This window comes from Hordeum vulgare, chromosome 6H (genome assembly GCF_904849725.1).
Source record: "Hordeum vulgare subsp. vulgare chromosome 6H, MorexV3_pseudomolecules_assembly, whole genome shotgun sequence".
In the NCBI taxonomy this organism is placed as follows: Eukaryota; Viridiplantae; Streptophyta; class Magnoliopsida; order Poales; family Poaceae; genus Hordeum; species Hordeum vulgare.
Genome location: NC_058523.1, coordinates 232,658,745 through 232,685,836, shown reverse-complemented (window position 1 = coordinate 232,685,836; position 27,092 = coordinate 232,658,745). Strand labels below are relative to the sequence as shown.

Below are 27,092 nucleotides of genomic sequence, written 5' to 3'. Positions count from 1 at the left end.
TCAAGTCATTCCCAAGAATCTGACGCTCGCCAATCTCTAACCAGTTGAGAGGGGTACGACACGTCCTGCCATAGATAATCTCAAATGGAGCTTTGCCTGAACTTGCCTGATAACTGTTGTTATAAGAGAACTCAGCAAAAGGTAGGCAGTGTTCCCACTTCATGCCAAAGGAAATGACACAGGCTCTTAGCATATCCTCGAGGACCTGATTGACTCTCTCAACTTGCTAGTCTGAGGATGAAAGGCTGTGCTGAATCGAATCTTAGTACCCATCGCAGACTGAAATGAGGCCTAGAACTTGGAAGTGAAGATGCTTCCGCGATCCGAAGAAATCAGCATTGGAACACCATGCAAAGAGACTATCCTCGAAGTGTATAGCTCTACAAGCTGAGCTACCGAGATAGACTCCTTGACTCGAAGGAAATGAGCTACTTTTCTCAACTTGTCGATGACGACGAAGATGGCATCGTTACCCTTCTTGGACTTCGGAAACCCGGTGACGAAATCCATCTCAATATGGTCGAACTTCCACTCGGGAATGGGCAAAGGATGCAAAATACCTGTTGGACGTTGATGCTCTGCTTTCACCCTTCGACATACATCACATTCATTTACGAACTGAGCAATTACACGCTTCATGCGAGTCCACCAGAAGGTCTGTTTCAAATCCTGATACATCTTGGAACTTCCTGGATGTATTGAGAGAAGAGAGTTATGAGCTTCTTCCATGATAACCTTTTTGAGATCACCTTTCGGAACGACAAGACGATCCTCAAAGAATAATGTATCTCTGGCATCAACACTGAAGCACTTATATTTGGGAACTCCCTTTGCCAAGCCAATCTTAACTTTCTTCACCATTGCATCAAGAAGTTGAGCTTGTCGGACCTGGTCTTCCAAGGTAGGAGAGATCTGAATATTTGCAAGAAATCCCTGAGGTACTAACTGAAGGTTGAGCTTCCTGAAAGATTCACAAAGGTCAGGCTAGAGAGGCTTCAGAATGAGACTGTTGCACTAAGCCTTCCTACTCAAAGCACCTGCCACGACATTAGCTTTGCCTCGAGTGTACTCAACACTTAGATTAAAATCTTGGAGCATTTCCACCCAACGAGTTTGCCGAAGATTGAGGTTAGGCTGGGTGAAGATGTACTTGAGACTCTTGTGATCGGTGAACACTTCAACCTTTCTTTCCAACAAGAGGTGTCTCCAAGTCATCATAGCATGTACCACTACCGCCAACTCAAGATCATGAGTGGGGTAATTCTTCTCACTTGGCTTTAACTGCCTCGAGGTATAAGCTACCACTTTCTTGTCTTGCATCAACATTGCACCAAGACCTTGAAAAGAGGCGTCGCAGATGAAAAGACCTCAATGACGCCTAGAGGGGGGTGAATAGGCTATTTAAAAACTTCTTCAGATTTGGCTTGAACCTGATGCGGAAATAAACTAAGAGGGTACTTGTCAAGCACAAATCCTAAATGCACTAGGCACTGCAACGTGTATCAACAACACGATCTACTAAGATGGACACAATGCAGTTACTAACAAGCACAAGTAAGTTACACAAACTTACTTGAGCTATATCACACGACAAGTAGGTGAACAACACAAGATACTAGATCACACTATATCACACGATATATCAAGGGCTGCAAGTATGTACGTGTGAATATAGAGGGTATGCTTGAATGATTAATCTTGTACAAGAAATGTCCAACACAATATAATGAGCACGAGCAATATACAATGTATGTGTGCTCAAATAACACAAGTAAACCACAAGTAAGGAGTTAGGGTTAAGGATAACCAAGGTCACTGAGACGAAGATGTATCCCGATGTTCACTTCCTTGGAGGGAAGCTAGTCACCGTTAGAGAGGTGGATGTTACCACGAAGGCACACCAACGCCACGAAGGCTCACCCTATTCTCCCTTTGAGATAACACCACGAAGGCGTTTCTCAACCACTAGTGGTAAGCCTTTGAGGTGGCTTCCAAACCCTCACAAACTTTTCCGGGGGAAATCACACGGATTGATTCCTCTTCGAAGAACTCCTACCGCCTAGGAGTCTCCAACCTCCAAGAGTAACAAGATCACGGGGAATGCTCAAAACTTGCTCAAATCACAAATAGCTTGGGTTGAGAGAAGGAGAGGGAGAAGATCTATCTTTTGATTGGAACAACTCTCAAAGGGGCTCACAAATGCTCTTGGGATCTAAGATTTGGAGTGAGCAAATGTGTGTGAGGTGGAAATGTGTTCTTATGAGGATAAAGCTGTGTTGGGCCACCCTCTCACGAAGTGGGAGGGGGTATTTATAGTGTGGAGAGAAAAAGAGCCGTTGGGGACACTTTAAGTCACACAGGGTCCGGACGTCCGACATTGTCGGAAGTCCGGGCGATCGCGAGGGGTCGGACGTCCGACAGGGGTCGGTCGTCCGGAGCCTGCACATACGACTGAAACTATTTTGAATTAAACATCGACCGAACGTCCCACAGGGGTCGGTCGTCCGAGGCCTGTAGGTGTGCCTGAACATATTTGAATTCATCAGTATACGGACGTCCGGAGTGGCCCGGAAGTCCGTGTTATACAGCACAAGTTCTACTGATGGTGGCTTCCGGATTTCCGGAGCTTGGTCGGACGTCCGGCCCTCGGACGTCCGGAGGGAGTCGGATTACCGAGATATAGAACTCAACTTCTACTGGTGCAGGCTTCCGGATTTCCGGGACTTGGCCGAACATCCGGGCCTCGGACGTCCGGAGGGAGCCGGAAGTCCGAGTTAAATGGCTCTGATTTCTCTCGCAAAGGATTCCGGATTTCCGAGGTAGTCGATCGTCCGGCCCTCGGACATCCGGAGGAAGCCGGATGTCCGAGGCACTGGTTCTGTTTATAGATAACAGCAAAGCAGTGGAGATGTGGTTTGAGCAGAAAGTGAAGTTGTAGTTTGAGCAAGTTCATCACAAAACCTGTGATTCCCTCTTAATAGTGCGGGATCCCTAAGGACTCAAGAATCATAAAAGAGTACTGATGATCCATACTTGAGTGTATACTTTTATTCGCTGATCATCACTCCGCACTACTAACGTCAAAGGAACTGATACCTTTGAGTTAGCCCTTTCACCTAAGCTTGATGTTGTTGTTCCTTCTTGGTTCAAGTTGAAAGCAGGACATGATGAAGTCTTCAAGTAGCTTTCCCATACACAATGTGGAAAGCCTAGCTTATGTATTTATCTTCATTTTTCCACCATGTGAACATCCACAAGAATCAAGTATGTAGTGCTCAGGAATGCTTATCTTGATCTTGTCCTTGTTAGCACATGAGATTGTCCTTATCAACACATGATCATTGACAATAGTTTCAATGATATATTCGTGCTGATCCACTTGAACTTGCACACCACAATCTTGATGACGATCACCACTTGACGTCATCCTTCATGGGTTGTATGAGATCTTCCTTTTGACGCAAGCCCAATGGAAACACATCTAACCCCCACATAGGAGTCTCACAAAGACCATGGGTTAGTACACAAACACGTAATGGACAATGCTTACCATACAATGGGATCACTTGATCCCTCTCGGTACATCTTGTACGCTTTGTGTGTTGATCATCTTGATTTACTCTTTGTCTGAGATCTTGATCAACCTAGTGTTTCTATGACCATTCTTTGGATAATGCCTTGAATAACATCTTGGTCATCATATAAACTCCTTGAACCCCAACAGATGGACTTCAAGAAGTGTCTATGGACAAGTCCTATAAATATAACTTAAAGCAACCATTAGTCCATAGGAGTTGTCATCAATTACCAAAACCACATATGGAGATATATACTCTAACAGCAGAACACTTGATAAGGTTTGGAGTCATCAGGAGGAACCAAGACTGGAGTAGAAGTGAGCTTCTCTTTGAGTGTGTCGAAAGCCAACTGACACTATGGAGACCAGATATACTTCACACCCTTGTGAAGAAGACTTGAGAGAGGCTTAGCAATCTTGGAGAAATTCTCAACGAATCTTCTACAATAGCTTGCAAGCCCAAGAAAGCTTCGAAGTTGCTTCACATTTTGCGGAGGCTCCCACTCAACAATGGCCTGCACCTTCGACGGATCAACTTTGATGCCCTCGGCATAGATGATGTGCCCAAGGTAGACAACTTCTTTCAACCAGACTCACATTTGGAAAACTTAGCATAGAACTTATGCTCTCTTAGCTTATCAAGCACAAGTCTGAGATGTTCTTCATGCTCTTCCTCAGTTTCCGAAAAGACCACTGGTACTTGTGAAATTGGAGAGATCTCACCCTTCTCATTCAAGGAAAACAGACGGACCGTGTCATCACGCGCTGCGAAGATAATCACATCCTCCGAAGAATGAGTTAGCTTCACTTCTTTAGCTTCACAATCAATAGAAGCCTTGTTCATAGCCAACCAATCCATCCCAAGGATCAAATCAATATCGGAGTTGCCAAGGACAATAGGAGAAGCCAGAAAAGCATAATTACCCATCTTGACAGAAACATCCGGAACAACCCAACGAGAACTCATAAGCATCCCCGGAGAAACAATATCTAAAGACTTAGGCAACTCTTCCAGATGCAAATCATGCTTTCCCGCAAAAGGATATGATAAGAAAGAATGTGATGCACCAGAATCAAACAACATTTTAGCAGGAATATCATTAACTGAGAGATTACCCAAAATCACGTCTGAGGAGTTCTCTGCTTCAGCTGCATTCACCATATTGACTCTCAAAGACCTGGGGTTGAACTTCACTATAGCATTGCTTGGAGGCTTGCCTAGAGGAGGAGGCTGAAGACGTAGCTGAGAGGTGCACTTGTTGGCATAGTGACCCTTCTGCCCACACTTGTGACAAGTAACATATGCCGGCTGACGGAATTGCGTCTGAGGATTACCTTGCATCTGCTGCTGAAACCTCTGCTGGAAAGCTGGGTTGGGTGGGTGGGAAGAACCACGACCACCTGCTTGCTTGAACTGTTGAGTGTGCCAAGGAGGAGGAGGAGACAACCAGAATTTTTGCTCCTTCGGAACCACCTGAGTAGAGGACGATGAACTGGACTCTCTGAAACGCTTCTTCGAATTCTCCACCCTGAGCAAAGCTGCCTCAGCCCTGAGAGCCAAGTTATAGAACTTATCAAACTCATCAGGATCGTGCAAGGCGAGGGCCAGCTGCAAGTCCTCTTTCAAACCACCTCTGAACTGATAGATCTTGCTCTTCTGATCTAGAATGTCCTGCAAGGCATATCGGGCCAGCTCATGGAAATCGATGTTGTACTTGTACACGGAGGAACCGCCTTGCTTCAAGCGTCTGAACTTCTTACGCATCTCTTCCACAAAGCTAGACGGGATATAGTGGGACCTGAAATCTCTGCAGAACTCATCCCAACTGATCAATCTGGCACCCCTGGAGTCCTTCAACTGCTGCCACCAAACTGCTGCCTACCCCTTGAGCTGAAACGTTGCAAACTTGACGAAGTCCTCTGGACGGACATGGCTGCACTCAAAGTGTTTGTTCATGTCCCGAATCCAGTCCTCAGCGTCAAACGGCTGATCACACGATGTGAAGGTCTTCGGCTGGTTTGCCAGGAATTGACTCACAGATGCAAACTGATTACCACCATGGTTGAAATTGCCCTGCTGCTGATTAGTCCTCTCTTGTAACAGATGGATTAACATCTGAGTGTTAGCATTTGTTGCAGCCATCACCGCTTGCCAAGACTCTGCAGGAAGAGGTGGCGGCGGAGGAGGAGGAGGAGGGGGTGGTGGAGGCATTTCAGCACCCTCACGACCCGGATTCCGACGAGTTGGTGGAGCCATCCTGAAGACGGACAACACATTAGCCCAGAGAATAATATTGAAGGTAAAGCTGAAACAAAAGGCAGGAATATCTGAACAAGAATATTAGCAATTGCACTCAAACAAAATAGTAAGAATGCTTCCTCAAAGTGACTGTCGACAAAATTATGATTAAGACCACTTGCAAACCAAGTATGAGCTAGAACTGCTCGGAACAAACGTATGACAGAGATTCCATCCGATATCTTCGTGGATATGATCGCACGGGCTCGAATTTATAGTAGTCATCCTGTGCAAGGCAGTGCACACGACTTACGAAGCGTCCCCGAGTCGTAGCAAGCTAGAAGGACTCTTTAAGACACAATGAGAACCGATGTAAGACGACCATGAACAAACGTACCCACTGAATGTCGAATCCCAGCCTCACATCATGCATCTGTAGGAAGATTGTCCTATAAGTCACTACTTGATATCCCACCTATGAATTCCCGAAATATCTGGTCATGCAATCTGGTATACGGATACAAGGAGTAATATTTCACACAACTCCTATGCTAACCCGTCCAGTGTATCACATCCGTCAACACATAACCAGAATCTCGGACCTTCATCTACTACAGACCCTCGTGATCACAACGATACAAAGTGTGGCGATACATCCGGAACTCTGTGCACCAGTACTGGGGAAGCCGGACTCCTCTCGTCACAACTAGTATTGAAGCAATTACAAACATCCTCCGACCTGAGATACTAAGAAATTTGAATGATGGCGATGTGCACAAGAATCCCCTGGATCTCAACTCCCCGGAAGAAATCAAGTCCGACAGGAGGCACCAAGACAGAACTCCGTCACATCGATATCATATAGATTTCAAAATACCCACGTCATCCTAAAAAAAAATTGAGCGAGAAGAGGAGTAGAATTAAGATTTCCTAAGTCGAGAACCTCACCAGAGCATAGAAGAGCAGAAAAAATAAACCTACTCTCCGATATAACTAAGACTCAAAACATTTTACTAGACTCGACTTGGCCAAGTTCGATCACACAAAGGCTCCTATGGTCGTAAGGCTCTGATTACCAACTTGTAACGACTAAGATGCGGTCCTTTCCTATTTTGGGGGCAATGCCCCAAAAGGGAAAGAGGCGCATCTAAACGTTTCGCAAGCGAGATAATCATAACATTACATATCTAAAGAATGACAAGTAGGGCATACACTTGCCATCTGACATAGTATAACATAAGGTTTACAGCCACACAATTATTCAGAGCAAAGTTAGTCCCGCTACGGACAACATGAAACAAGTAAAAGAGCTATGACATCCCGCATGCTGGCCCACGATCACGACCACGGCCTCAGTCCTCCGGATAGTTCACGTACAGTCGGTCAGACTCCTCATCGTACTGCCACGCCAGCTGGGTGCCATCAGGATCTCCTGCATCGGGCGTACCTGTACCTGTTGGGGGTGTTGTAGTAAACTATGAGCCACAGGGACTCAGCAATCGGATGACCTTGGTAACGAATCTAGTCAAGTTATTAGGTGAGGAATGTTTAGTGTATAGGTTTGCAGCAACCTAAGCATGTATGGTGGCTAACTTACGATGATCAGAGTATTTGATTTGGTGGTCTACGCGAGCGGTCGAAGACTAGGTGATCACTAAGTGATCATGAACACCTACTTACGTCAAACATAACCCCACCGTGTTCCCGATCGAAGAGAGGTCTTCGAAGGAGACAGTCACAGTTACGCACACAGTTGGCAGTTTTATTAGAGTTAATTCAAGTTATCTAGAACCGGATGTTAACAAATTATCCATGTTTGCCACATAACCGCGGGCACGGCTTTCCGAAAGATTAAACCCTGCAGGGGTGCTCCAACTAGTCCATCACAAACTGCCACGGGCCGCAAAGTAATCCTCTATCACGAATCTCGTGATCTCGTCGGATTTCTTAGAGGAAAACCTCAACTTTGAGGAGACCCAAAGTTTCATCGGGATTCCTGTACGCAAGATATATCGCTAAGGTAAGACGAACCTAGCAGGACCTCCCGTCATGTCGACGACCCCGATAAGAACCGCGTATCTCAGTCTCACGACACGACAGATGAGTAACACTACGGGTTAAACCAAACCTCGAGTTGCCCCGTGGTGGCCCCATAATCTGCTCAATTTGGACCAACACTCATGAGGAGCACTGGCCCGGGTTGTTGATTAAATCCTCGGGGTATCTATTCCCTATGCAAATTATTATTAGGTGATTAGCAAATTAAAACCAATGTTGGGTCCTGCCGGACAAGCCTTAACACTACACAATTTATCAAGGGGGTCCCCATAACAACCCCGAACGTGTTAGGAGCGATCAGTTATGGAATCAAACACCGGTAGCCGAAACTAAGGCGGCAACAACGGAACAAATCACCCGGCAAAAGGCTAGGCCTTCCGTCGTTTACCAAGTATATAGGTGCATTAAATTAATAGCAGTTTAAACATAATGATATCAAAAATTACTCATGTTATCACATGAGACAGTTGGCACCTGCAACTAGCAAAATTATTCATTAGAAATTGAGCAAGCCTACTTAGCCAAACAACATTAGCTAGGAGGGGAAGGTGTTTGGGTTTCATGGCAATGTCACGAGGCATTTATATCAAGTGGTAGGCAACGAGCATATATCCAAGGAAACGTGATTCTAAGCATAACAAAGCTAGATATGGTATGAAGGTCACGGTCATCTTGCATGTGATGTCTTCAGCTTGGAACAACTCTTGATCTTCCTGCATGTACTCTCCCGAATCCACGTACTCGCTCTCCGATCCCGATGCTACCCAAGATAAAATAATAGCCAATGAACACCAACACAACATGATGCAACAAACAATATGATGCATGAGATGAGTTGATAAACTTCTGGACATAACTTCATACTAAGTTATCTTGACATGCATGAACATGTGCATCACGAGAAAACGAAGCAAAAACATATAAAGAACGTAGAAAACGGAGCTACGGATCAACCGGAAACTACAAAACAAGATATGGAGTCATACGGTTCAAATCAACCACAAGCACACTCCAATGGCACTTCTCTGGTGTTACCAGGTTGCCACATGATCAAACAATCAAATACAAGTGGGTTGGTGCATGGAAACACACCACACCATCAACAATGCCCACACAAGCTTCAAAACAACTAAAACATGCAATCTGTTTTTAACAGAATCATAGCAGTTTGTCCACATCATTTAAAGTTCCCACAGCCACCCAAATGAGCCAAACAAGATATGAGGCAAAAGCCATTCAAAAGCTCTACAAGACTGAGCAAGAAGTTACTGCAAAGGCATCACACATGAGAAGATCTATGGACACAAACTTGGACAAAAATAACAGATTCTGGGACTTAGTGAAATCTCAGATTTTCACCAGCTCCTTATGCTCTGAAGCATTTTGGCAGCCTCCAAAATGATATCTACAAGAAGTGAAAGAGCATGAAATTTAACAGGAAGCTAGACAAACACAAAATCTTACAAACCTTAGTTTATTGCATGGGCTGATTCCCAACACATGAGCTTGTGCAACCAAAACAACAAGGAAAGAAAATAACAGCAGATTCTGAGACTTAGTGAAAATCACAGATTTTCACAAAGCTGTCAGTTTCAGCCAAGTGTCAACTTTGACAAGGCACCACAAGTGCATACAAACTCCTATGAAGAAAACAAAGACTCCATGTTGTAGAGGGGTTCACCCACTACTGCCACATAAAGGATTCATCCTCATAGGGTCAAAGCATCACATTCTACAAGGCATTAAACATTACATCAAGACAGAAAAAATGACAGTTTATGAAGTTGCTCTCAAGTGAAATCTGATTTCACCAATGGATTCCTGGGATGATTCTACCCCAAAAGCATATGCCATACATGGGTACTTCAATGGAACATGTAGGCACAAAGCTAGCTCGAAAAACGACATAGAAATCAATAAGACATATGGAACAATATCACATGTGCAAGTCAACTTAGCAACACCGACACATGCTCTACACAAGCCCACTCTCATCACAACTCCAAAGAAGCAAGCATGAGGGGATAGCCCTCATTCACAAGTGCATGAGTACACTTGCACACACACATGAGAATGGGCATCATGAGTGGGTAGACCCTCATGCACATGTACATGGGTGCACCCACATGCACACACACACACACACATATGCATATCCACACCATCTCACATACACACTAAAGCACATACACACACTATATGAGCACATACACATACTCATGCACTCATGTGCACACATACACTACACACAATCACACACTCATGTGTTTGTGCAAACTTGCACAAGTATGTGTGTAACACACACACACACATACACACACATCTCCATCTACACACACACTCACAAGTGCACACATACACTCACAAGGGAACACACATACGCACATGCCACTGGTTTTGCTAAAAACCCAAGGCCTACTTGCTTCCCAAGTAAGGAATAGGGAAAAAATAAAATACATGGCAGCAAAAATAAAAGGGGAGCCACTGGGATCGAACCCAGGACCCCCTGGTCACACTACCCTTCGGCTACCACCCTGCTAGCATAGCTGTCTCTGCTATATAAGGAGCAACAGAGCAGGTAACCCTTCACATGATGATGTTGCACCGAAAATAAAAGAACAGCAAAAGGGGAGGGTCGTCGGGGATTCGGACCCGCGACATGTGGCATCAAGACCACACACACACCAGTCGGGCTATGAACGGGGGCTTGACAGTGAGGGGGAAGGTGCTCTTTTGAGCACCCCCCTCTGCACTCCCTACAGGCTAGCACGACCGGAACAGGGAATCTCATCGACGGCACACCAGCGACACTACGGCGACCACACGACGGCTAAACGCTATGGAGGAGAAGAGGGAACCACGGGGGTTCCATCCCCGTCTCGATCGCACCAGGAGGTGCACCACGACGGTGGCGCAAAGACAACTACCTACTGCAACTGTTGTTGCTGTCGTGCTCTGCTTCTACTGCAGCCGAACAAGGCAACCACGACAGCGAGCACTACCCTATGCCGCAGCTAGAGAGGGGAAGAGAGAGGGAAGAGGCGCTGCTCGCCGAGAGGAAGGAGAGGAGAGGATCCCGTGCGCTGGAGACGAAGCAGAGCGACGAGCCGGTCCGAAGGAGCTCGCCGGAGAGGAGAGGAAGGAGTCATTCGCCGTGGACGTCGGGGAAGGAGCGATCGGCGTCGGTTCTTCGCGAAAATGGATCCCCACTGAGATCCTCTTGCTCCTGGCAGGGTCGGGGAGGAGGCGAGGGCGATGATCCGCCGGCGACGACCTCAACAGGGGCCTTCCATGGCGGAGGGGAGCTCGGGAGCGCCACCTGACGACGCCAGGGAGAGAGAGGAGGGAGGAGATGGGTTAGGGCTGTGAGGGAGGAGCTCCTGGCTGCTTATAAGACGTCGGGAGGCGCGCTAGGAACCACCAGATCGAAGGGGGAATAAGATCAGTGGTGGAGGTGGCGTCGTACAAAGTGACGACACCGAGGAGGAAGAAGAGGGGGTCGCCGGGTGGGCCTGGCACGGGGGAAAGGAGGCGGGCCAGGGAGAGAAAAGGAAGCCCACTACTTATCTAGCGCAAGACAGGAAAAGAAATAACACCAGGGTTTTCCTATTTTAATTAAACCAAACAGAAAGCAAAAGCCCAGTGCTCCACAGTGTTTGAAAAAATATAAAACTAAGGCATATAGGGCATAAGGGAATTATGCCCTATTTGTTACAAATAAAACCCAGATTTTTAGAACAAATAACTTAAATGCAAAAACAGAAAACCCATGTTGTTTTTGCATTTAAACTCCCAATCATTTAAGTTTTAAAAAACCCAAAACAGTACCCCTCAAACACTAGATAAATCTACAAAATGAACAGCATTTTTAAAACAGGTTTTGAGCAAGTTAAACATCAGCTCAAAGAAATAAAGAAGAAGGGGTTTGAAACCTAATTTGAAAACTATCTAAGTTTGAAACCCAAGCTTTGCAATCACCACATCATCACACACACATATCACATGTACTCATCATGGATCCAACAACAACAACAACAACACAAAGGAGAATACATGAATGCAATGAATGGCATGATGCAAAAGTGAAAACATGAAATGGACACATGAAATGATAACTCCATAGCATTGACATCATGACCCAAATTAGGAAAGGGTTCCAGAAAAGGCAAGGGTTACATCTGGGGTATTACAGGTAGGGCTGCGTGAGGGGCAAGGGGTTCAGGTGTGTCGCAGCTCTCTCACCCACCATCTATTTATAGGGGGAAGGAGAGAGGGGGTCGTCCACCCTAGATGCCTCTAGAGGGAGCGGCAGCGGCCAAGTTGGTGGGAGGAGCCCCCACGCCCTAGGTTTCCCAACCCTAGGCATCTTGAGCCCTTGGGGGGGCACCAGCCCACCAGGGAGCTGGTTCCCACCAATATTCAGCCCGCGTGGTCCTCCGGGGCAGGTGGCCCCTCCCGGTGGACCCTCGGAACCCTTTCGGTGGTCCCGGTACAATACTGATAAAACCCGAAACTTTTTCGATGACTGAAACTAGACTTCCCATATATAAATATTCATCTCCGGACTATTACGAAACTCCTCGTGACGTCCAGGATGTCATCCGGGACTCCGAACAACTTTCGGTAACCACATACAATTCCCATTACAACTCTAGCATCACCGAACCTTAAGTGTGTAGACCCTACGGGTTCAGGAACCATGCAGACATGACCGAGACACCTCTCCGTCCAATAACCAATAGCGGGATCTAGATACCCATTTTGGCTCCCACATGTTCCACGATGATCTCATCGGATGAACCACGATGTCGGGGATTCAATTAATCCCGTATACAATTCCCTTTGTCCATCGGCATGTTACTTGCCCGAGATTCGATCGTCGGTATCCCTATATCTTGTTCAATCTCGTTACCGGAAAGTATCTTTACTCATTCCATAACACATGATCTCGTGACTAACTCCTTAGTCACATTGAGCTCATTACGATGATGTATTACCGAGTGGGCCCAAATCCTAGTCTTGATTCGTACCAACCCAACAGACACTTTCGGAGATACCCGTAATGCACCTTTATAGTCACCCAGTTACGTTGTGACGTTTGATACACCCAAAGCATTCCTATGGTATCCGGGAGTTGCACAATCTCATGGTGTAAGGAAATGATACTTGACATTAGAAAAACTCTAGCAGACGAACTACACAATCTTGTGATATGCTTAGGATTGAGTCTTGTCCATCACATCATTCTCCTAATGATGTGATCGCGTTATCAACGACATCCAATGTCCATGGTAAGGAAACCATGACCATCCATTGATCAACGAGCTAGTCAACTAGAGGCTCACTAGGGACATGGTGTGGTCTATGTATTCACACATGTATTATAGTTTCCGGTTAATATAATTATAGAATAAACAATAGAGAATTATCATGAACAAGAAAATATAATAATAATCATTTTATTATTGCCTCTAAGGCATATTTCCAACAAAAACAAGTTAGATAATAGTAAGGATGGATTGAATCAGAATAGGCAGACAAACGACAAACGGCTAATAACTTCCTCAAATCTCTCTATGTACTCACCAACCAATGTGGTTTGTGTGAGGGTGTAAAATTAGCGAATGAGAAGCTGATGTTGATCTCGTCCAAAATGAATGCACACGTAGGAAGAAAACGGTTCCCAATCAAATTCAGAAAGTATTTTTTGAACTGATTGCAACCACACCGATGCCGAGCCCGAAAAATTCAGGATGGCCATCGAGACCCAATACCTCTCCTGAATTACGAATGTGTGGAAGGCCATCGAGACCCAATACCTCTCCTGAATCACGAATGTGTGGAAGTACTGTTTGCATAAAGTTTTCCAGAGGCGTGGATTCTCGCCCGAGAATTAGGGAAAAGCGATCGACGGGTGGGTTTGGCCGATTCCCACGAGGATTTGATTGGTGTGGGCAAAACGACGAGGACAAGGAGGATGGAAATTGGGGGTTGAACGGGCCGTTGGCTGAGGTGGCCACCGACGAGAACGTCGGTGCCAATCCCCGCGGCAAAATGTCGAGGTCATGGTTCAAAGACCCGAGGGCATCGCCCCCGACGTCCTTGCTGGTGCCGACATGGTCACGCGACGACGTTGGTGGAGTAGGTAGTGGTGGCGCAAGCGCCACCGTTGGTTGCCCCATCGATGGCGCGAGTAGTAGCTCGACGGCCGCACCAAAGAGCTGGTCCACGCGCCTCTCCGGATCTTGTCGCCACTACCAGACCGTCAAGCTTGGTGGTGTGGGAGCAGATGTGGGAGTGGATCGTGTTGAGGGTCGTTCAACTTGTCGAAGTAGTCATGAAGGAGGGCTCCATGGCGATGATTCAATCCTTGATCAATTTCTGCAGGCTTGTCTCCACCAGGGCGTTGGTCGAAAGGCTCTGAATACCAGATGTTAAGAACCGAGTAGCATATGTCTCGCTCTAACAACAACACTCATGAATTCAGGTAGCCATCTCGATTACATGCGTTGTTGCATGAATGGAAGAAAGGGGGGTCTAGGAGAGAGGAACAGGTGCAGCAGTTCATGAACCACTGGATGCCCCCTTGTGAATGGAGATAAGTAGTCGGTGACAGCGGGTGTGGCCTATACCCACTCTGGCCCACGGTTGGGCTTCTTCAGCCTAACAGGCCGAGCGTCCTGCAAGGCCATGGTCTTGCCAGGTGGAGGGGGCGGCCTCTCAGCGGTGCGGACACATAGCACGTCAACAAGAATGGTATTCTGTACAGTACTGTTCAAGCTCTTTATGTCAAAAGTTCACAATGTCTAACTGCACATAGCCAACAAGTTCATGAAAACACCAAGGGGTTGAAATCACACGTGAATCTAAATTTGCTCATTGCAGGGAAGGAACTCCTGGGAAGTGGTATGTCCAAGCTGCGAAATTTTGGTTCATGAGGCCTCGCTCAGGGGAGAATGTGTATGTTTCCTCATGGCATGGTCCACAATTCTAGGTGACGTTTCTTCTTTCCAAGAAGAATGAGGATCCCATTTTTTCCGAGTTCACTGCTCATATGTATGCTCGATGTGCCTTAGGGACGCCTGGATCTTTCATACGTCTCCTTATGAAGTAAGAAGACATCCCCTTGATCGCTGTTGAACGCACGTAGCTCAGAGCTGCATACCGTGAGCTGCCTCAGTAACTTCTCCAGACACGAGTAAAGGCAGCTCTCTGGATCCTTCGTTTTGGGGTTCGTCGACAGGATGGCGGCATTCACTGCGTCTGCTACAAATTCACGCTGTGGGGACTCCAGCAAATATCCAATGCAAGATTCTGAAGGCTTCTCATACGCAAGCAGGGCCACACTCTCCTGCAACAGAAAAATACTCATTCTTTCAAACAACAATACAAAGTACAGTATGTATATAGCTCAGCACAGTTGAAGATTCAAAGCAACGTGCTATGGCCAAGGAGGCAAAACAAGAATGAACCATCTAAAAGTCCATAGAATTACTTACCTTCAGCAACCCCTCAAAAGCTTTGTGTGTCAAAAAGTTGGCCAGGTTAGCACGGGCATATTTTACAGCACCCTCCAGTTGCTCACCCTAATGCATGAGAAAAACTGACAATCAACTTTGAAACAATATATGATAAATACTAATTGCTCATACGCCCAGTACAAAATGTTTGCATGCAAACCTAACTACAACTGAATTCAGAATTTCAGATAATTACCCTGATGTATTCTATGAATCTCTGAGAATGAAGCAAGAAGCAAATAACTGATATTTCGTCCTGCGATAAAAAAATCGTTACTTTTTTAGAGAGTGGAAACCTTTTCCAGGATACTGATTATGGAAAACTGTAAATAGGATGTTAAGGAAACAAACGATATGTCCACAGTACTTCATTGATCAGAGCACATATATAATTTTGGTCGCAGCACGAAAAAATTGAGCAACCACGATAGCAAAGTGTGCAAATGACAGTACAGTATACCTTTAAGACCTGTGGATACCACTCTTCAAGCCTTTTGAATGCAGATTCGATATCCCCATTCATGATGAGCTTCATGAAATCAAATGAACTGTTTTTAGAAGGCAGGAATCACACCAGAAACCAAAAAAGGGCTTCCCATACAACACTCCCCCTCAAGAGGGATGATAGATATATATCATTCCCATCTTGTCACACGCTAAGCTACATTCTATGGTTCCCAGTCCTTTAGACAAGCAATCTGCAATCTGTTGCCCTGAATCTACATGCTCTATCTTGATATGTCACGACCTAGGTTATGGAGGGGTAGTTAGTTGTGGGTGGTAGGAGGGCCAGGGCGAGGAAGCTTAAGCTTGGGCTCCGTGATGGCTGGGGGATAGATTGGTTCCGGACGTAAACCTCCCCTTTTCCTGTTTATTTCTTTGCCCTATTACACGATGACTGCCTTTGCTTTATAGCACAGCTGGCAACTAAGAGGGAGAGACACAAAAAGAAAGGAATGACCCGCACAGAATCCAAACTACCAAACTAAGAAGACTTGCAAAACAAGAAACACTAATATGAGGATTTATCGCACGAAGATGGTTCGGCTGGACCCTGTAGTGGCGGCGGTAATGCCTGCCCCACATGACATCACTACCCCTTCGACAAACAGCTCGTCCTCGAGCTTGAAAGTGGGATATCTGCACTTGAATTCTGCCATATCTTCCTGGGAAGCTTCAGAAGCAGCTGCTCCTTCCCAGCGGACTAGGAGCTGACGAATACCTTGGCCAGGCCGGACTTTAAGGACTTGAAGAGGTGGTGGAATGACCCTTCCATGATGTATTGCTGGCAGCAGAGGAGGTGCAGCTAGTGGTTCGCCATGGTAGACCTTCAGCTGGTTAACATGAAACACGTCTACACGACAGGACTGGGAGGGGAAGCTGCAAGTTGTAAGCCACTGAACCCACTCCCACTGTGATCTAACTTGTCACAGCTAGAGCCTGTCAAAGATGCCACTGGACGGTGCTGTAAGCAGAGCCAGACCCACTGATCAACATTAAAGGAGACTTCACAGTGCTTGACATCATAATATTTCTTGTCACTTTGTTGGGCCTGGAGAAGACGGTCCCGGACATCAGCAATAAACTCATCTCGATCTTGGAGTAAGGAACCGTTTGCGTGTGGGCTGCCCCAGTATCATAGGACCTCAGAGCTGGAGGGTCATAGCCAAAAACAACCTTGAATGGAGTGGTCTTGAGGGCGGTATGAAAGGATGTATTGTAGCAGAATTCTACCCAAGGTAGCCACTGGAGCCAAGTGCGTGGACGATCGCCGGTCATACATCGCAAATACATGGCAATTACACGATTGACAAACTACGTTTGGTCATCAGACTGCGGATGGAAGGCAGAGCTCATGTTGAGCTGAACCCCGGAGAGGCGGAAGAGTTCTGACCAGAACTGACTTGTAAGCACAGGGCCTCGATCAGATACTATCTCGTCTCTGGTAGGCCGTGAAGCCTTACAATGTCGGTGAAGAAAGCATGAGCTACTGTTGCTGCCGAGTAGGGGTGACCAAGCGGAATGAAGTGTGTCATCTTGGAGAATCGATCCACCACTGAAAGAAAGACTGATTTGCCATGCACCCGTGGAAGATCCTTCACAAAATTCATAGAAATATCTTCCCAGATGTGAGAGGGGACTGGTAGGGATTGCAGGAGGAGGTCGGGGTGCATATGCTCAGACTTATTACGTTGGCAGGTTGGGCAAGCACGCACAAAGTCATCCACTGGCACATGGAAGTCATGACGTAGGCGGTGCAACGTCTTTTGAATCCCCTCATGGCTCACGTCATGCGCTAAACCAAGTATGGTGGAAAGTAATGGAGAGGATGGCAGGATGTAGATGCATCCTAACATATGTGAGAAGGCTATCAGTGCAGCCCCAAGGAGGCCCGAGGTCACCCGCCGCACGCTGCTGCTGCAACTCCACCAGTGCTCGGTCTGTGGCCATATGTGTCAAAAAGCATGAAGGACGGGCTAGACAGTGCCATCATCAGTCCCTGGTCTTCCTCCAGGCGAAACAAGGCATCAGCCACAATGTTTAGCTTGCCCGGGTGGAACTCAATGGAGAAATCATAACCGAGGAGCTTGCTGACCCAGTGGTGTCGAGGGATAGTGGGCAAGCGTTGATCAAGGAGGTACTTCAAACCGTGGTGCAGCACTGCCCAAAACCCTGCAATTCATGTGTCACAGTAGACGATGAATTCTCTACTGAATTCAGGCATGTGTAGCACCGGTGCCTGAGTAAGTGCTACCCTGAGTGTCTGGAATGCAATTTCTGCCTCGTCGGTCCAGCGATTCCTTTTTGAGGAGCTAGGTAAGGAGTGATGCACTGGAGCCAAAGTTGCGGATTAATTTGCTGTAGTGGCCTCCAAGACCAAGAAAGCCCCGCATGGCAAATAGACTTAGGCCTTGATCAGTCCACCACAGCTTGAACCTTGCCTGGATCCATGGCAATGCTTCCCTCAGAGATGACATGGTCCAAGTATGCCACCTTGTGTGCCCCGAAGGTGCACGTAGCATGCTTGAGAACCAGCTGATGTTCCTGTAACAACTAGAATACTGCACGCAAATGATCAAGCCACGAGGGACTGTAATAGATAAGAATATATCAAAGAAAACAAGAACGAAGAGTCACAAATAGGGCCGGAGGACTTCATTCATGAGTGCCTGGAAGGTGGCTGGTGCATTAGTCAGCCTAAAGGCATAAGCACAAACTCGAAGAGGCCCTCGTGAGTGCGGAATGCTGTCTTATGGATGTCATCAACATGCATGCGGACTTGGTGACAGCCGAAATGCAAGTCCAATTTAGTGAAGAAACATGCAACATGTAGATTGTCCAACAATTCCTAGACAACTGGGATCGGGAACTTGTCCTTCACAGAATTAAGTGCACTGTGGTCAATGCAGAAGGCCAAGATTTGTCAGGCTTCTTTACAATCAACACCGGTGAGGAGAATCCTGATTTGGTTGGCCGGATCAACCCATGCTTTAACATCTCCATGCATTGCCTCTCAATTTCATCTCTCTGCACTGCTGGATAGCGGTATGGGTGTACCACCATGTGGATGCAACAATCCCAATGTCGGGGAGGTGGAAGGCTGCATGGCTTGCTAAAGAGGTTGCGGAACTCCTCAAGCAGCCCAGGCAGGAGCTCGTGAACAGTGCAAGAAGCCAGCCCCGGCCCAGACTTCAATAGTGCCTCGCCATGTAATGTGACCTGATGATGGTGCCTCCAAAATGTCATGGTCAGCCTGGAGAAATCCCAGTAAATTGGTCAGGCTAGCGCAGCCACTGAATGTCGAGGACCACATCAAACCCCTTGAGAGCGAGCGCATAATAGGTGATCACAAAGCGCTCTTGGTTACAAATCACAGCCATATCACGACAGACACGTTCCTGGCGCGCTTGGTTACAGGAACCCGAGCACAGGATGCAACCTCCTCGGAGATGAAGTTGTGAGTAGACCCAGAATCTACAAAAGCTATGAGATGTGTGCCCGCGACATCCACCAAAATCTGCATGGCGTTTGCAGATCGGATGCCAATGAGGGCATGGAGAGAGACTTCAACCGATGCATCAGTCTCCTCCGTGTCAGAAACGTCCACATAACATGCAAAAATAAGTTTGCAGCAATGTCCAGGGGTGAATTTTTCGCCGCAGTTGTAGCCGAGTCCCTTCATACGCCGCTCTCATCTCAGCTGTGCTTGCTCCTTGAGGCCTCAAATTTCATGAGGATGGTAGCCAGCCAGTTGGCTCCTGCTTGCTCCTTGAGGCCTCAAATTTCACGAGGATGGTGCCCTGCAGTTCGTCCACAAGTTCCTTCCTCCGCAGAGAAAACTTCTCGTCCAAGAGCTTTGTATCTCTGCCAGGGATCCAAGAGCTTTGTAATCTCTGCCAGGAAGGCCCATGGTGGTCGGCAGTGGGGAAGAGCCGAGGACCGGTAAGTCCGATACCAAGTTGTCACGACCTAGGTTACGGAGGGAATAGTTGTGGGTGGTAGAAGGGCGAGGGCCAGGGAGTTTAAGCTTGGGCATCGTGACGGCCAGGGGATAGATTGATTCCGGAGGTAAACCTTGTTAGAGTTATAATATAAGTCATGTAACCTTTTGTATTTATCCCAATATATAAGGGGTTTCCTGCATATAGTCCATCACCTGTACATGTATATATACCGGCCTATGGCCTCATTGGAATACAAGTTGCTTATTCCTAACATGGTATTAGAGCCTAGGTTCTTTTTGCACGCGCAACTCGTGCTCTTCCCGATCTAATCTTCCTCACCTCATCCCATTCGTCTCATCCCGCTCGCCTAGTCGTGGGCTCGCGATCAGCAGTTCAGCACCGGCCCTCATACCGCGTCGAGGCGGCTCCAGAAAGAGTCGACTGTGGTTCCCTCACGCGGCTCCTCGTCAGATCGAGGCCTCTCCCTCGGACGCGGTTCCCATCAGCGGACGCGGCTCTCCTCATGCGGACGTTCCCACCAGCCGACGCCACAGCCAGATCGAGGCTCTCCAGATCGATCATGTGTACGTTGCCAGATCCTTGTTCCGCTCCTGGGACGCGGTTCCCATCGCCAGCTCGAGGCCGCTCGCTCTCCTGGGACGCGGTTCCCATCGCCAGCTCGAGGCCGCTCCCTCACGCGGCTCCTCGTCAGATTGCGCCGCCCCTCGCCCAGATCGGTCTGAGGCTTTCCAGATCAAGGCAGGGGCCTCCAGAGCGATTCCAGATCGCGTCCAAGGCTCTCCAGATCGAGGTCTCGTTGCTCTCCCAGATCAAGGCGGCTCCCCCATCGCCAGATCGAGTCCTGTTGTCTGACGCGATTCGTTGACTAAAAACAAAAAAAACAAAATGTCTGCTTCATCTGGCTACGTTGTTGTTCCTCGTTGTTCGGTGATCTTTGATGGCACGAATTACACCGAGTTCATTGGCTTCATGCGCATTCACATGCGTGGCATCCGCCTATGGGGTTTTCTTTCTGGCGAGGTCTGTTGTCCGCCATGCCCGGTTCCTCCCGTGGCTCCCACTCCACCGACCCCACCGGCTCTTCCTGCGGATGCTCCTCGGGCCGCAAAGGATACGGCTAAGCTTGCTGATGAGGCCGCTATCCGTGCTTACGATGAGAAGGCTTTGGCTTATGAGGAGGCTCTTCAGACGTATCATGGTGCTCTGTCTGCTTACACCCAGTGGCTTGATGATGATGCTCGTGCTGCAGCTGTTCTCACTGCTAGCGTTCTGCCTCAGTTTGCCTCTGAGTTTCTGGGCCTTCCTACTGTGTTTGAGATGTGGACTCGCCTTCGTCAGTGCTATGAGCCCTCGGGTGATGCCTTATACCTCTCTATGGTCCGTCAGGAGCATGCTCTTCAGCAGGGTGACTCTACTGTTGATGACTTCTACGCACAGAGTTCTGCTATCTGGCGCCAGCTTGATTCTCTCCGCAGTGCTGGTTGTCGCACTTGCCCCTGTTGCCAGGCTGTCCAGGCCGATTTGGAGTTTCATCGCGTCTACGAGTTCCTGTCTCGGCTCCGTAAGGAGTTTGAGCCCCGACGTGCTCAGTTGTTTGCTCGTGGCCGTATTTCTCTCATGGAGGAGCTTTCTGAGATTCGTGCTGAGGAGACTCGCTTACGTGGTGCTGGTTTGCTGGAGGTTCCCTCGGTGCTCGCTGCTCGGTCTCCTTCTACGCTACCTGCTGCAACGACACCTTCTCGCTCGAGTGCTCCGCCGCTCTTGCCCACTCCTTCTGGAGGCTCAGGTCGCCCCCGTCCACATTGTGGCTACTGCAACAATGATGGTCATATTGAGTCCCACTGCTACACGAAGAAGAAACACTTGCGCAAGGCACGATCATCATCTACAGAGACTTCGTCATCTACCTCGACAGCTTCAGCCATCGCTTTGACTGAGCAGAATATTCTGAGACTTAAGCGTCTGCTCGTTGCTTCAGGTTCTTCCTTGACGGGTACTGCTGGTTCTGTGACTGAGGCTTCCCGCACTGAGCAACCACCTTCTACACAGTCAGGTACATCCCCATGGGTTCTGGACTCTGGAGCTTCCTTTCATACGACTTCTAATTCTTCCACTCTGTCCTCTCTTCGATCGCTTGATTCTCCTGTTCATGTCCTCACCGCTGATGGTACTCCCCTTCCTGTCGTTAGTAGAGGCACTCTTACCACTCCTTATTCTATTCCTGATGTAGCTCATGTTCCTCAACTTACCATGAATCTGTTTCCGCTGGTCAACTTGCTGATTCTGGTTGCCGTGTCATCCTTGACCTTGACTCTTGTTCTGTCCAGGACCGTCGCACGCACACTCTGGTTGGGGCTGGTCCTCGCCGCCGTGATTTTGAGGGTCTTTGGGAGTTGGACTGGCTTCATGTTCCTTTCGTTGCCCACTCTGTCGCCAGTTCTTCTGCTTTGGTCGCCTCGGCTGCTGGTTCCTTCCGGCAGTGGCATCATCGACTTGGTCATCTGTGTGGTTCTCGTTTGTCGTCGTTAGTTCGTCGAGGTCTTCTGGGGTCTGTCTCAGGAGATGCCTCTTTAGAGTGTCAGGGTTGTCGTCTTGGCAAGCAGATTCAGTTACCATATCTACATAGTGAGTCAGTGTCTAAGCGTCCTTTTGATTTAGTTCATTCCGATGTATGGGGTCCGGCTCCCTTCGCTTCGAAAGGGGGTCATAAATACTATATTATTTTCATAGATGACTTCTCTCGTTACACACGGCTTTATTTCATGACTTCTCGTAGTGAGGTGTTGTCCATTTATAAGCGTTTTGCTGCCATGGTTCATACTCAGTTCTCTTCTCCCATTCGTGTGTTCCGTGCTAACTCCGCTGGCGAGTATATCTCTAAGATGTTGCGTGGTGTTCTTGCTGAGCAAGGGACTCCCTCTCAATTCTCTTGTCCTGGTGCTCACGCTCAGAATGGCGTGGCTGAACGCAAGCATCGTCATCTTCTTGAGACGGCTCGTGCATTGATGATTGCTGCCTCTCTCCTGCCTCATTTTTGGGCTGAGGCCGTCTCCACCTCCACCTGTCTGATCAATCTACAGCCTTCCGCTGCTCTACAGGGTGGTGTTCCTTTCGAGCGTCTTTTTTATCGTTCTTCCGATTATTCCATGCTTCGTTTGTTTGGTTGTGTATGCTATGTTCTTCTTACCCCCCGCGAACGCACCAAACTGACCGCTCAGTCTGTTGAGTGTGTCTTCTTAGGCTATAGTGATGAGCATAAGGGCTATCGTTGTTGGGATCCTATTGGTCGTCGGATGTGTATCTCTCGAGATGTGACTTTCGATGAGTCTCGTCCCTTCTACCCACGCCCATCTTCCTCGACCTTTTCAGTGGAGGATATCTCTTTCCTCACTTTTCGTGACACACCTATTACACCTGTTGAGCCTTTGCCTATTCGTTCCGCTCCCTCTGCTTCTCCACCTCCAGTCGATTTGTCGCCACCATCTTCAACGGTCTCCTCGCCTAGCATGTCACCGGATTCTACACCTTCATCTCCGGTGACTTCTTCGTCTCAGCCATTGTTCCATTCTACACCGGATTCTATCTTGGCGATTCCTCCTTCCATTGTTCCATCTTTTCCTCAGTGTTATACTCGTCGTTCACGTTCTGTGGATGCCTCTCTGGATGTGTCATCCTCGTCTCAGCCTACTTATGGCTTGCGTTCTCGTCCTCGTCCGCCTGTTGATCGCTTTGGATTTTCCACCGCTGGTGCTGCTGTTCCTGAGCCAACTACTTATCATCAGGTTGTTGTTCATCTTGAATGGCAGTTTGCGATGGCAGAGGAGATTGCTGCTCTTGAACGCACTGGTACGTGGGATCTTGTTTCCCTTCCTCCCGGAGTCCGTCCCATCACTTGTAAGTGAGTCTACAAGGTTAAGACTCGCTCCGATGGTTCTCTTGAGCGTCACAAAGGTCGTCTTGTGGCTCGTGGTTTTCAGCAGGAGCATGGTCGTGATTATGACAAGACTTTTGCTCCTGTGGCTCATATGACCACTCTTCGTACACTTCTTGCCGTGGGCTCTACACGCCACTGGTCTATCTCTCAGCTTGATGTTAAGAATGCTTTTCTTAATGGTGAGCTGCGTGAGGAGTACATGCAGCCACCACCTGGGTATTATGTTCCTGATGGCATGGTATGTCGTCTTCGTCGCTCTCTCTATGGCCTTAAGCAAGCCCCACGCACCTGGTTTGAGCGTTTTGCCTCTCTGGTGACTGCCGCTGGTTTTTCACCCAGTGTTCATGATCCAGCATTGTTTATTCACCTTTCTCCTCGTGGTCGGACTCTTCTTCTTCTCTATGTTGATGACATGGTCATCACTGGGGATGACCCCGAGTATATTGCTTTTGTCAAGGCCGGCCTTAGTGAGCAGTTCCTTATGTCTGATCTTGGACCTCTTCGCTACTTTCTTGGGATTGAAGTCTCTTCTACCTCTGATGGCTTCTTTATATCCCAGGAAAAGTATATCCAGGATCTTCTTGCTCGTGCTTCTCTTACTGATGAGCGCATTGTTGAGATTCCTATGGAGCTCAATGTTCACCTCTCTGCTACTGATGTTGATCCCCTGCCTGACCCGACGCGTTATCGTCATCTTGTTGGCAGTCTTGTTTATCTAGCTGTCACTCGTCCGGATATCTCTTATCCGGTTCATATTCTGAGTCAGTTCGTCTCTGCTCCCACATCGGTTCACTATAGTCATCTCCTCCGTGTTCTCCGATATCTTCGGGGCACGATCTCTCACCGTCTATTCTTTCCTCGCTCCAGTTCTTTACAGCTTCAGGCCTATTCGGATGCTACGTGGGCTAGTGATCCTTCAGATCGCCGTTCACTTTCTGCTTACTGTGTTTTTCTTGGTGGTTCTCTCATTGCCTGGAAGACGAAGAAACAGGTTGCAGTTTCCCGTTCGAGTGCAGAGGCTGAGTTGCGAGCGATGGCTCTTTTGACGGCGGAGGTGACTTGGTTACGGTGGTTACTTCAGGATTTTGGTGTTTCTGTCACTACACCGACTCTGCTCTTATCTGATAGTACAGGTGCTATTAGCATTGCGCGCGATCCTGTGAAGCATGAGCTCACCAAGCATATTGGTGTTGATGCTTTCTATGTGCGCGATGTTGTGCAGGATCAGGTTGTTGCTCTTCAGTATGTGCCTTCCGAGTTACAGTTGGCTGATTTCCTGACGAAGGCCCAGACTAGAGCACAACATGGCTTTTATCTCTCCAAACTCAGTGTTGTTCATCCACCATGATATTTGAGGGGGGGTGTTAGAGTTATAATATAAGTCATGTAACCTTTTGTATTTATCCCAATATATGAGGGGTTTCCTGCATATAGTCCATCACCTGTACATGTATATATACCGGTCTATGGCCTCATGGGAATACAAGTTGCTTATTCCTAACAAACGTTTCCTTTTCTCTGTTTATTTCTTTGATGACCTATTACACGGGGACTGCCTTTGTTTTACAGCACAGCTAGCGACTAAAAGGGAGAGACCAAAATAGAACGACCCACATAAAAACCAAACCATCAGACTAACAAGACCTAGAAAAAAAAATACTAATATGAGGATTTATCTCCTGAAGATGGTCCGGCTGGACCCTGGACCCTGTGGCGGCGGCAATAATTCCTGCCCCACATGACATGATAATCCCAGCATCCAGGTTTTCATCGATAAAGAACATATCTCTCTGGTCTTTGATATCTTCAGCTCTTATAATATATTTCTTGACCATAACAACTCACTCATCCCTGAGACATGGCCTGTTTCTTGCTTCTCCAAGACACTAATATCATCCTACAAAAACATGGCCTGAAGTTGATCTCCTGTCATCCAGGCAGTTAGCCCAATCAGCATCACAATAACCATCTACAGCAAGGTGTCCAACTCTTGAACAACAGTCCTTTCCCAGTAGTACCTCTTAAGTATCTCAAGATTCTATGTACTGCCTCAAGATGTTCACTTCTAGGCTCATGCATGTATCCAGTCACAACACTTACTGCAAATGCAACGTCTGGTCATGAATGACACAAGTACAACATGTTGAAGTGTATATGTGGATTGCCTAGCTCTTTCCATCAGTTTGGACTTTTGGTTGCGTTGGCTAATGCATGAAGCTTAACATGGTATCAGGGTCTAAGGTCTTGAGTTCAAGTCCTGGCTTTCGCAGTTTATTCAAAAATTGTTGCCGCCCCCTATGTGTCCGCGTATAGGCCTCTTGAGCCATACCTCTGAGTTTGTCCGCGTGTTGACTTTCTGCATCACACGTGAGAGGGGGTGTTGAAGTGTATATGTCGATTGCCTAGCCCTTTCCATCAGTTCGGACTTTTGGTTGCGTTGGCTAGTGCATGAACCTTAGCACAACAATCCTCCCACCGACCATTGATATTTTTCTTTATCCACGAGATCGTCTGGTGGGCAGTCACTTTATGGTTTTGTCAATTGGGGTTGAAGCGGCTCGACAGCCCAACATGCCAACATCACAAAGAAGGCCCAAGGTATGCTTTATTTGAGAAAGAGCTATTCCTTTTACAGACCTGAATACTTCTGTACCGAGTTATTACTCGAGTCGAGACAGATCTTCGACTTCAAAGGCCTTACCCAAACTCTTTCGGTTTTGCTATTTTTCCTTTGTCCATCCCCTTTGATAATAATATCATCCACATATATAGCAAATACAGTGATTTCTTCCTTCCCTAGAACAGCGTATGATCACCATTACACTGCACATACCTCATATTACATACATCACACCTGAACTTGTCGAACCATGCTCTCATAGACTATTTCAACCCATAAAAGAGCTTTCTTTAACCTGCATACCTTGCCAGCAGTCTCAGAAGTAGAGAACACAGGTGGGATCTCCATGTAGGAGGCATGTAGTCCTCCTGTAGGTCCCATGCAAGAAAGCATTCTTCACATCGAACTGATGTGAAGACCACCCAAATTTTGTTGCACATGAGATCAGAATCCTCGCAATGTTTATCTTTGCCACTGAAGAAAATATCTCATAATAGTCAATGTTGTAGGTCTGGCTGTACCCCCTCGCCACAAGTCGCGCTCTATACCTTTCAATCTTTCCTTCTGCATTTTGCTTCTTAGTGTATACTTGCAGTTGACTGCCTTATTTACAAGGTGGTAGTACCCATGTCTTGTTCTTACATAGAGCCTCCAGCTACACCATGGCCATGCACCATT

General features: G+C 47.5%; 1 protein-coding gene across 1 annotated transcript in view; it reads right to left on the bottom strand.

Annotated features, from left to right (window-relative positions):
- Positions 1 to 14,618: 14,618 nt before the first annotated feature.
- Positions 14,619 to 27,092, bottom strand: part of LOC123401162 (ran-binding protein M homolog) — a 32,413-nt gene continuing 19,939 nt past the window's right edge. The window contains exons 8-11 of the mRNA XM_045094892.1: positions 15,855 to 15,923; positions 15,591 to 15,650; positions 15,374 to 15,460; positions 14,619 to 15,225 (exon numbers count right to left, since the gene is read on the bottom strand). Coding sequence (XP_044950827.1) covers positions 14,947 to 15,225; positions 15,374 to 15,460; positions 15,591 to 15,650; positions 15,855 to 15,923 — 495 coding nt within the window. The 3' untranslated portion in view covers positions 14,619 to 14,946. The remainder of the gene's footprint in view (positions 15,226 to 15,373; positions 15,461 to 15,590; positions 15,651 to 15,854; positions 15,924 to 27,092) is intronic.